This window comes from Hyperolius riggenbachi, chromosome 1 (genome assembly GCF_040937935.1).
Source record: "Hyperolius riggenbachi isolate aHypRig1 chromosome 1, aHypRig1.pri, whole genome shotgun sequence".
NCBI classification, from domain to species: Eukaryota; Metazoa; Chordata; class Amphibia; order Anura; family Hyperoliidae; genus Hyperolius; species Hyperolius riggenbachi.
Window position 1 is genome coordinate 682,312,240 of NC_090646.1, and position 12,569 is coordinate 682,324,808.

The 12,569-nt window shown below is 43.7% G+C and overlaps 1 protein-coding gene across 1 annotated transcript; it reads right to left on the reverse strand.

Moving 5' to 3' along the window:
* Window positions 1-2,361: 2,361 nt before the first annotated feature.
* Window positions 2,362-9,208, reverse strand: LOC137544575 (serine/threonine-protein kinase SBK1-like). The gene is made up of 6 exons (XM_068265675.1): window positions 9,046-9,208; window positions 7,705-7,907; window positions 7,141-7,615; window positions 6,972-7,033; window positions 6,321-6,380; window positions 2,362-2,505 (listed from the first exon to the last, which is right to left on the reverse strand). Exons 1-6 carry the CDS (start codon window positions 9,206-9,208, stop codon window positions 2,362-2,364), a joined length of 1,107 nt encoding a protein of 368 aa, XP_068121776.1.
* Window positions 9,209-12,569: the final 3,361 nt, after the last annotated feature.

The window sequence follows — 12,569 nt, forward strand, 5'->3', positions numbered from 1 at the left end:
GGCCCTCACCTCGGTCATCATGAAGACCTTAGAAAAGGCAGTCCTATCCGAACTCAATACCTCCACGCTACCCCGACTAGACCCGTTCCAGTTCGCGTACAGAGCAAACAGGTCCACTGACGATGCCATCAACATCTGCCTAGAGCTCATCAGTGATCACCTGGATAAACCTGACTCATACGCCAGAATCCTCCTTCTCAACTTCAGCTCGGCGTTTAATACAATCTGCCCCCGCATCCTCCAGAACAACCTGGAGGCACTTGACGTCCACACGACCCTACGCCACTGGATCACAGACTTCCTGACCAACAGATCACAAGTCGTCAAGCTGGGCAAGATCTCCTCCCAAGTAGTGTTGGGCGAACAGTGTTCGCCACTGTTCGGGTTCTGCAGAACATCACCCTGTTCGGGTGATGTTCGCGTTCGGCCGAACACCTGGTGGTGTTCGGCCAAACTGTTCGGGTTCGCCCGAACGGCTCATTGCCTGGCCGAACAGGGCCCTGTTCGCCCGAATACTGGCCCCCTATGGGGTCGCAGGCATAAGGGGGGAGCATGCCCCGATCGCGGGGGGGGGTCGGAAATTCCCCCCACCCCCTCCGCTAGCGCTCCCCCCTCTGTCCGCTTCCCCATTCAAAAGTTAGGAAGTGAAACTGTACCTGTGCGGCCGGTAGTGGGTGACTGGCAGTGGGCGGCACTATGGAGAGACTGAGGAGGAGGAGGAGTCCGGAGAGTGACGCGTTGAGGGAGGCCGGGCAGTGGGCGGATCAGCAGTAGTACGGTACTACTGCTGAACCGCCCACTGCCCGGCCTCCCTCAACGCGTCACTCTCCGGACTCCTCCTCCTCCTCAGTCACTCCATAGTGCCGCCCACTGCCAGCCACCCACTACCGGCCGCACAGGTACAGTTTCACTTCCTAACTTTTGAATGGGGAAGCGGGCAGAGGGGGGAGCGCTAGCGGAGGGGGTGGGGGGAATTTCCGACCCCCCCCGCGATCGGGGCATGCTCCCCCCTTATGCCTGCGACCCCATAGGGCCCCCAAAAGCGGGATGTTCGGGGAGTTCGGGGTTCGGCCCGAACATGCCGAACATTGCGGCCATGTTCGGCGAACTTTCCCGAACCCGAACATCCAGGTGTTCGCCCAACACTACTCCCAAGCAAAGTCTACCAACACAGGTGCCCCTCAGGGCTGCGTCCTGTCCCCAATTCTGTTTTCCCTCTACACCAACAACTGCAGATCCACAGCAGACTCAGTCAAGGTCGTCAAATTCGCTGACGACACCACCATCATTGGTCTCGTGTCTAAAAATGATGAGCATGACTATCGTCAACAAGTCGATAGCATTTGCCAATGGTGCAAGGAAAACAAGCTAGTCCTCAACAAAACCAAAACCGTTGAGATGGTTATTGACTTCAGGAAGCAGGCCCCCACCCCACCCCCAATCTTCATTGACGGCACGGAGGTTGAAAAGGTATCTAGTGTCCGCCTCCTGGGAACTCAGATCTCCAGTGACCTGGGCTGGAAGACTCACACGAGCACCACACAGAGGAAGGCACAACAAAGACTCTTCTTCCTTCATCAACTGAGGAAATTCGGAATGGAACAGGAGCTTATGTCAAACTTCTACTCTGCCACTATAGAATACGTCATCTGCACCTCTATTCTGGTGTGGTATGCTGGTTCCTCAAACAGAGACAAATACAAGCTTCAGAGGGTCATCAGGTCGGCGGAGAGAATCATCGGGAAACCACTCCCCTCGCTTGACCTTCTCTACAACTCCAGACTGCGCTCCAGAGCACAAAGGATTGCAAATGACCGTTCACACCCAGGCCACCGATACTTTAACGTGCTCCCATCCGGCAGAAGGCTACGGTCCATTTCCACCAAGACAGCTAGGCACATGAACTCCTTCTTCCCTGCTGCCGTTAAACTCTTGAATTCCATTCACTGGCTCCCCCCCCTCAGGCCGGTAGTCAGACCATAGGGGTTCGCTGTGTCCTGCCCCATTGCCCCAAATTAGTGCCTCCCTTGTTCAAGCTGCACCTACCACTGCACTATTGCTTCTTCACTGCAATTCGTCACCCATTGGTTGCTGCCGCTGTCATTGCTGTTAGATGTCGTGGTTAGATGTTGATGTCATGGTTGCTATTAGATATTACTGTTGTTGCCTTCTCATTGTCTCTTTGTGTTTGTTTTTGCTGCTGAGTTCTCTGTCCGTGCCGAACCCAATTCCGGGCATGACCCAGTCATGCTTGGCGAAATAAACTTGATTCTGATTCTGATTCTGATTCTGAGGATAGGCATTTGCTTGGGGTGGGGGGGGGGGGGGGGGGTGACGCAGAAACATGTTGCCCACGCAGTCTCACAATATCCTCACAATCACACTGGACAGTGTTTTTCCACCAGTTTCAAGTACCACGGATGTGATGATTTGTTCTGGGTACTTCAGAAAGGAGGCGCTGTTGCCTACTTGTTTGAAAATGATGTACAGATTGTACAGTGCCAGCTGCAAAATGTAAATTCTAACTTTTTTATATCAAGATTTGTTTTTTTCTCATTACCATATATGGGGCGAGTACTTGGTCTGAGAGATCTACTGCCCCATATGCTTGTTATAATCAATGGTTGCCACCGGTTTTGTGTCTCTCGTCTGACAGCCATCACTGATGTGGTAGCCTCCGTATGAATTGTGGTCATCATCACAACATCCCTCTTGTCCTTGTACTTCACAACCGGGAGTTATCCACTCAGGCTGCAGCAGGGTCTCCATCCCCTCGTATATGTGAAACGCATGTGTGTAGCCTGTACCACTCTTGCATGCTTTGTAAAGCTTCACACCCTTTCTTGCTGGGAACCTTTGTTGGTATCAAGTGGTGCTCAGCAAGATTTCGGACATCCAAACTACCCAGATAATTCACTTAGGTCTGATGTCCGATTCGGATCCGGATTGGAAAATTTTAAACTCGGATATCTGACCCGGATCTGGTATCTGGGTATTCGGATCTGAATTAGATCCAGATAGTGAAAAGAGGTATCCGAGCAGCACTGTTGGTATCCATTTTGTAGCATAAAATGACTTTGGATTGGCAGCTGAAAATTGTGTGGCATTTATGTTGGTCTGCTGAACAATCAACTCCAGGAAAGTTTTAGGAACAAAGAGGTGAAAAAAATCAATTGGCTTCAGGCTGCCTGTGTCCTCCATGATGCCACCAGCTGCAGTAAAGGGATGGATATGGGGTTCCTCCACATTTGGAAGTGACCACTGGGGGTGACTGATGTCATAGCTTGCATGGGCAGGAAACCTCCCCCATGTGTCCACCACACTATCCTCTAGATTGTAAGCTTGCATGGGCAAGACCACCCCCCATGTCTCCACCACACTACCGTACTGATTGTAAGCTTGCATGGGCAAGAACCTCCCCCCGTGTCTCCACCACACTACCCTCTAGATTGTAAGCTTGCATGGGCAGGAACCTCCCCCAGTGCCTCCACCACACCACCCTCTAGATTGTAAGCTTGCATGGGCAGGAACCTCCCCCAAGTGCCTCCACAACACTGCCCTCTAGATTGTAAGCTTGCATGGGCAGAATACCCCCATGTCTCCACCATACTACCTTACTGATTGTAAGCTTGCATGGGCAAGAACCCCCCCCCCCCCCCCCCCGCCATGTCTCCACCACACTATCCTCTAGATTGTAAGCTTGCACACCGCCAGGGACTGCATCTTAGTAGTTTCTGGTTTCTGTACATTTTAGCAAATTGACATCTATAAGTATTGATGAGGTTTTTCAAACTACACATCAATTTTTTATATCTGTATTTGTGTAACTAGTTGTCCTGATTTTATAATATGTTGAAATTCTCATGCATCTCTGATCCCCATTATTGTATGTTTGATTGTACAGCATTATAGGGTGATTGCTGTGCAGCCTGTAAGGGACAGAGCTGTACATATTCTCCCCAGAGAAGGTATGAGAACCAGAGGTGCTACCGCTGTGGGGAGCGTGGCCACATTAAACAGGGTTGTCCATCACTTGGAAACACAATACATTCCTTACATGGAGGAGAGAAATGCCAATGTTTTCACCTTGGTGGGGGATGGGCACAGGAGCCAGGATACAGCCTTGGTTCTGCTTAGAGGTCTGAAAGCATAGGAGGGGTCATTGGAAGTTGGGGTAAGTTGCTTTAGAGAGAATTGCTCAGGGTGTCATTGCAGTGAAGCATGATATACTGGAATGTAGGAACATTAGGAGCATTCCAGAACACCCTTCACACTGATTTTTTTTAGAGGATAATAATGCTTTTCTTTTTTCTTTTTCTTTTTTTGCTTTGTTTGTTTTATAGGAAGCCGAGAAATAAAATAACTATGTGTTTTTTTAACTGTTTGTGCATGTGTTGATGTATAATGAGGATTCTAATTTATTCATAATGTTAAGGAATAAGAATTTGATTAATAATAATAATGATAATTAAATAATAAATAATTCTAAATAACTTTCTGTAGACTCCGGTGCTCTGACTGTAGGCACAGGTGTAGTGCATGCGTTCCCTTTGTTTGTTTCCCATAGAACAGTGCTTGTGAATGGCCCACTGCATGGAGGACAGATGAGACAACGTTTTTGAGTTAAAATCTTAATTTCCACTAAACAGAGGTGGAAATTAAGATTTTAAGTGAGGAAAGACGATAATTATGTGATTCTAGTGATCAGGTGACCAAGAGCTAATCAACATTGTTCCTTGTTCATTCCAGAAGGTGTACGCTGTCAGAGCATGCAAGACTGCTGGCGTAATAATCTACCATGTACAGTAACTAGTGTTTATAGATATGGGGTCGATTTTAATCTGGGCGGTACTGAAGTGGTTAAATTGGATTGGTTGAATTTGTAAATAGTGGAGTGGAGCAATGGAGACTGGACATAAACTCACCTAAAGGATTATTAAAAACACCTGTGGGGGAAGGTCAGCACGTCAATCCCAATAACTCGTGGAGTAGGTAGAGGCCGGCACCATCTACAGATTCAGGCTCTTTTATTAATGAAAAAGACACATAACAGTTAAAAGTAGTGATGTTTCGGAGGGATGTTCTCCTTTCTCAAGCCCTGTCAGTGGTGTCTAAACATTATTTGCAACTTCACCACTATATATAAAAAAGTATCAGGGGCGTACCTAGTAAGCCCCGGGCCCCCCAGCAAAAAAAATTCCACCCCCCCAGGGACTTTTTGGGGGCAGGAGGGGGTTGCAGCATAAGAGGAGAACTGTGGCCGCAGATCGGTGGGGAGGGGGGAAATTCCTCCCCTCCCTCACCTCGGGCACTCCTCTCAGCGCTCCCCTCCTGCAAGCAATCATTGGTGGTGCTCGTGGCAGCAGCGGCAGGGAAGCTGAGCACATACCTCCTTCTGGCCGGAGGTCTCCGATCACTAAGTGCTTCATAGAACTTCCTGTTTACACAGGAAGTTCCATACAGCACTTAGCGATCGGAGACCGGCCAGAAGGAGGTATGTGCTCAGCTTGCCTGCCGCCGCCGCGGCTGCCACAAGCACCACCAATGATTGCTTGCAGGAGGGGAGCGCTGAGAGGAGAGCCTGACGTGAGGAAGGGGGGGGGGGGGGAATTTCCCCCCTCCCCACCGATCTGCGGCCACAGCTCTCCTCTTATGCTGCGACCCCTCCTGCCCCCAAAAAGTCCCCGAGCGGGCCCTAGGGGAGCCGCGCCCCCTCCCCCCCCGTGGCAGGGGTCGCATCCCCTATTATTACGCCAGTGAAAAGTATGGAGACGTCAACCAATCCCACATTGCTGCCACTTTGTGTTATGTGTCGTTTTCATTAATAAAAGAGTCTGAATATATAGATGGTGCTGGCCTCTACCTACTCCATGAGCTTCAATTCCTAGGCATTGAGGGCACTATTAATCCAAGCCAAATTCCCAACTTCTTTACAATAATGTAGCCCCAAACTTGCAACTAATCCCCACCATGCTTCACTATATTTATTTTATAAATATTAGTCATATTAAAGATGGCTATTTACTATACTTAATGAACTCCCCAATTAAGGTAAAACAATCATTTTGTATGGAAGATCCTCATTCCTGCTGGCTGCTTACTGTTCAGGGCACTACTGAGGAACACTTTTGGTGAGATGTTGTTGAATTCATTGTTTTAATTACTATAAATATCTAACTGGATGAAGTCCTTAACTATTGCTAAAACGACTCTAAGGGTCACATAAATTTGTTTTATTGAGCTTACCACAAATATAAAGAGATGTTGAATTTTCAAAGCACCACCCTGTGCATAGAACTGGGAACTGAAACTAACTCAACCAGCTCCAGCTCCATGCACTGGGCGGGGTCTTGTCCATTCAAATGTCCAGGCAGGTATTTCTAGAAATGAGGAAAAGAAAAAAGATTAATGATTAGCAGCATATTATTTTGCAACAAACAAAATATTAAAAATAAAACATTAAAAAAGTTAGCTGCTGAAACAACTGACATGGCGTTCTTGTAACTCTGACTATTTGTGGTGTGGTGACAGTGACAGTAGACACAACCACAATATAAAAGGAGGACTCAGATTAGAAAATGATTGGTGTCATGTATTATTATCAGGAGAGCTCTAATGCAGAGTGACTCCTACAATTATCAGTATGATAGAGCACACTGGCTGAGAAAGGCAGTAAGATCACTTAGCTAGAAATATTACTGAATTTAAAACAAATCACCATTTTTGTTTACTATTAACTAAAACGCCCAAACATCCTTACTGAAAAAATCTTCAAATTGACTTTGCCAAGAATAACAACATTAGAACATTACTTCTCTAAGAGTAAAAGATACTTATCTGTGTAGCCCTATGGAGCATGAGGACATCAGAACACACAGGAAGAGGTGGAGCGGTGGAAGGAGAACTTGGTCATCAATATGAAAGTTATGGACTCACTGTTGACTGTAGAACTTATGAGTGCACCACATTACCTCTCGTGGTTGCTTGAAGACTATGTATGATAGACACAGAAATTCATCGTCATATGCTGTATCTGTAATATACAATGTAGATGCAATACTTTATTCTTTTCTGATACTATTACCAGTTTTCAAAGTTCTTCTATGAGCAACCAAATTTGACTGGCTGCACAACGCTGACTGGGTTCTATTGCCAAAATACTCATGAATATGTCCAGTGTGGTGGAGGATAGCTTTCCCCAGGGAGCTGGAGGACCATAACCCTGGAAGTGGTTTTGCCAATCACCAAATCTTCTAAATCTTTCATCCTTGTGCATCGCCACCTTCCATGGAAATTCTCCAGTCATCAGACAAAAGAGGAGGACACCAAATGCCCAGACATCGAGGTTGGAGTCCACAGTAATTTCTTCCCTGCCAGTAATTGTGCACATCTCAGGAGCCATGTACTTAACAGTGCCCAATTGGCCTCTGATAGTTGTTCTCCTCACCTGGGCAAGACCAAAATCTGTGACTTTCACACACTGGCAGTCCTTGTCAAAAACTAAAACATTTTCTGGCTTTAGGTCCATATGAACAAATCCTTTTTGAGAAATAAACTCTAGAGCATTTGAAATTTGCACAGCACAACGCTTTACTATATCTTCTGGAAGTCCAACCTAGAAGACAAAATAACCCATAAGGATTCTCATGCATAGAACATAGTAAACAAAAGGTAAACAAAAAAAAATGCTATTGTGGTACTTACGCTAGGTACAATTAAAGAAAAGAGATCTCCGAGTGGTGCTACTTCCTGCGCAAAGCAGAAATCTTCTCCAGTCTTGAAAAGAATTCCAAGGCTCTCCACAATGTTGGGGTGAGAGGACAGGAAGGACATTACACCACATTCCATCAGAAATTTCCTCTTGCTTGTCATTTCTCTTTCCATCATTTTTAAGGCCATCTTCTGATCTGTGGTATAAAAAGAACCTATTGAGCATTTATAGCACAACCAATATTTAGAGTCAATTTCAGCTTTAGCCAAAGAGCCTAATAAATTGCCCAGAACCTAATACATAGCCTAATATGTTCTGACAAACAACCCCACTACAGACATGGATTTTCGGAGGGCAAATATTCTATATAATTGCATAATAATACTTCAAATAAATGAATAAATAAAACTATGAGATGAAAAGTGTAAAGTATCAAGCTCCTACTGTGTAACATGTTTTTCATGCCATCTAGCATTAAACATTTGTGCTTATCCAGTTACTTAAAACTTTATGACGATGATGTTTCAAAAATTATTGTAAAATATCTGATGTGCATGCAAATATGTACGGTAATTGAAGTGGCTTTATGTATGTGTTCGGGACTGACTATTTTAAGGTTTAAATAGTAAGTCCAGGATATGTTAGGATTGCAGATAAGTTGCTTTTATTACACTCCGTTAGGCCATACTGCTAGCTTACATGTGCTTTGCAGGCCAGAGGGATTTATTTTATCAAAGCACAGAAATACAAGAAAAGCACTGGATTGTCGGTTTCTGTGCTTTGATAAAAGGGACCCCCTTAGGTCAGCAAAACATTGGGCAGCTCCCAGTATGGACTAATGAAGTGCAATTAAACCAACTTATCTGTGACATTGGTGTGCAAACCTATCCTGGACTTACTATTTGTGATATATGGTGGTTGGCTTACCTTGGTTATGCACCCAGAATATTCCCAGTAATGTGTGCCTCCCTGAATCCACTACCTTTGTTAAAATGTAAACATTACAAAAAGGAAAACACAAAAATGTAATAACTTCTTAGTCATTTTAAAAGGAGAACAAATAAAAATGGAATCAGATGTGTGTGTGTGTGTGTGTGTGTGTGCGTGCGTGCGTGCGTGCGTGCGTGCGTGCGTGTATTCAATGACAATTCTGTTTTTAGTAGAGTTGATTAAAATCATGATTGTCCCATATTGGACTTTTTCAGGGAATAACCAACAAGTTCTATCAGATAAAGAACAATTTACTATATTGCTCAAAGCTATCTACAACAACATTTCCTAATACTTCATGACATTCAAATATGTGATTTATAATTATTTTTAACCACACTGACCTGTTTTCTTCTCCTTCACCAGCAGAACGGAGCCAAAACCACCGTCTCCAAGTCTCTTGATGATGTGGAATCTCTGCCGAAGTTTGATTCTCTGAAGTCTTTTGGAGGCCAATGAGATAAAATCTTCAAGGACCTGCATCACTTCTTCAATACTGGATGCCATTTCAGTACAGTCTATGGAAAACTATAGCAGATAACAACAAAAACAGAAGAGCTGTATCTTCAGTTTGTTCTGGAAGTCTGGTTGCTACAGCTGGGATCCTCAGATAATGTAGATACACCCTCAGATATGATGCAAGCAAGCAATTTGTCTCACACTAGAGAGTTACTGACTGGCAAATAAGAAATTGGCCTTTATATAGAGCAAGGGGGTTGGGCAGGGATAGCTTGGGAAGTTTCTATTGGTTGATCTTGTTTTGTGTGTATTGTATAAACAAATAAACAAACAGTGCCTTGCTAATTTGCATTTGAATAAGCCCTCTGTGGACTCTGACATAGTAAAATCAAACAGTACTGAAGATTTTAGAGTTCTTAATTTTATTTTGATACCAATATGTTATTTTATTTAGTAATGTTGCAGTTTACTTATTATTCTAGAGAACATTATATATATAAAAGAAAAAAAAACATTAAAACAAGATTTCCCCTTTTGTCTGTTCAGTAAATTAATTCCAAAACTTTTGATAATGATGGCTTGTTTGCAATTCAAAAAGATGTTTGAATGCATGCGCAGATGACCCAGACTGGACCCAACTATTACCAGGACTCACCGCGGCTGAATGGCAGACCACGGAAGGACGACGTGGGACTTAAGGCTAGTACACACTAGCAATTTTGATTGACCAATGATTGCTCAATTTTACCACCTCCATGTAGTATGACCATTTACCTATATAATCTGCATATAATTGAAAATCTGTTTGTCCCTCATACTACATGGAGGTGGTAAAATTGAGCAATTATTGGTCAATCAAAATTGCTAGTGTGTTCTAGCCTTTAGATGTGTTTATGTGGTGGGAGAAAGCCCACCCCAATCTTTACTTTTACTGATCTTTGGTTTGCTTTAAAATCTTATAAAAATGATGAATTATTTAACAATACTTGTAAACTCCAAGAACAATGTAGCAAATGCTTACTAACAATATAGGTAATGGATGCAGAAACTATGATAGGGTAAAATTATGACAAATAAAACAATAGTAAGAAAGATGAAGTTGCCACAAGATCTCATGACATTGCATGTAAAACCTTAAAAGCTTGGTTCAGGACGGTTTTGGAAAATGGTTTTAGAAACACATTTAACACATTATGAGTGGCAGACCTCAAATGTGGGCCTATAGCTATGACTTGGGCTCACAACCCTCATAGTCTAGACTTTAATTAAACTGAGCCATTTATTCAAAAAAATGTGTAAATCATTTAATATTTTTGGTTTCAGAGAGAAGTATGAATGAGATCTAAATTCACCAATATTGTAAATCTGCCAACGTGAAAGCATGAGAACCAAAAATACTGTCTAATCAAATTAGTATGAAAACCAATAATACTGTAAGATGTTATGTAATAACTTAATTAAAACTGACACCAATGGACCTCGAAAAACACCAAAAGTAACTCCCTGACACTCAGGAAAACATGAACAATGCTCAGTGTGCAATGTCCGGAAAATCCATCCAGACCCAAATATTATACCATGTTGGGCAATAATCTTTTTAGCATATATAATTATTGATTCTAATAAAATGTAACTATATATTCATTAACATGAGGTTGAGGTAATGTCTACAGTGCCTATACACATGATAGAGACAGTTAACATACAAGTAGTGTGGATACTGGGGGTGGCTGCCCTCTCTATTCACACCTTGTATAGTTAGTCTGGTATCACCTAATTAACATATGAATCTGCTGAACCCTCTCCATGGAGACGCCCAGCAGGAGGGCGGAGCCACAGGCATTGTTCTAACGAAGTCTCTGCATGAGATACACCTGGACATTGTTGATGCCAAACAATGACAAATTGGCAGGAATTAGTAAATCTACTGGTATCAGAGATGAAAGTCCACTTAAATTATTTATCTTTTCTTTAACAAAATAAAGCAGTGAAAGTTAAAAATCAGCTTTTATCTGTATTGTGTGCCCAATTGTAGATTGTTAATTTCAGTAATGATTGCTTTGAAAATTTTGTACAATACCATATATATTCTCAAATACAAGTCAACCTCATATATAAGTTAACTCCAATATTCAACCCTCTTAAGCTGGAATTTTTATTGACTCAAGTATAGGTCTAAAGTGGCAGAGGAGGCAAAAAAGCAGGGAAACCGCCACTACTAAAAAATGCTGTTTTTAATAAATACTTGTTCAAGCGTGATGCACACAATGTACATGCATGACAAAAGCAAAATTGCACTGTGGATGGATCAAAAATACAAGTGGGGTACCTTTCGGTGTGGTGGGTGCTGGGTTGTTAAGCCTTAACTTGTGGTACTTTTAGACCCTGTAAATCAGCAACTCCGTTCCCCATTCAACCAGGATCATGCCTGGATGTTTTCCAGAAGATGGTCAAAAGAGACCTGAAGGCAGAAATATACCCAAAGGTTACCAAGAACATATCTGAAAAAGAGGACTGGGCGCTAAAATGGTTACGCTCAAGACCCGATCTACTAATCAAGAGAGCGGATAGGGGGGAATGATTGTGGTGATGTCCACAGAGCAATATAAAAATGAGGCCCTTAGGCAATTACAGGATAGGAATGTCTATCAACCCCTGACTGAAGACCCTACTAATCGCCATCAGAACTCCTTAAGGTCCCTACTAAGAAAAGGAGTAGAACAGGGGATTCTGACTTCCACTTTAGCTAGCGGGATATTGCCCACTTATCTGACCAAGCCAATATGGTACCACATCCCAAAGGTTCACAAGTCTCGGACCAGCCCTCCGAGTCGGCCCATTGTCTCTGGCATTGGGTCGACGACGGAGAGGCTGTCCAAGTACCTGGACCACATCCTCAGACCGCTCATGGAGGAAATTCCTTCATATCTTTCTGACACGGGAGATGTTTTGAGGGGTCTTAAGAACCTTGTCTGGTACAGGGGTGACCTATTGGTGACGATAGACTTTAAAAGCATTTATAGCCGCATTCCCCATGATCTTGGGGTGCAAGCTGTAAGATTCTTATTGGGCAGGACAGACAAGAGTGAAGTGCATAAAGCATACATCTGTGAATGCCTTATGTTTGTCCTGACACACAACACTTTTATCTTTGACAAAAAGTGGTACTGGCAGGTCTCTGGCACCGCCATGGGGACAGCAGTCTCCAGTACCGACGCAAATCTATTCTTAGCGTGGTGGGAGGAGCTGCATATCCATTCTGATTGCACCTCAGGATGTGGTCCAGGTATGTGGACGACATCCTTGTCTTCTGGTCTGGGGCTTGTGAATCCTTCTCTGAGTTCTTGGAGTATATCAATGACAACAAATTTAACATGATGTTTACAGCCATCACGAGTTATGAAAGGGT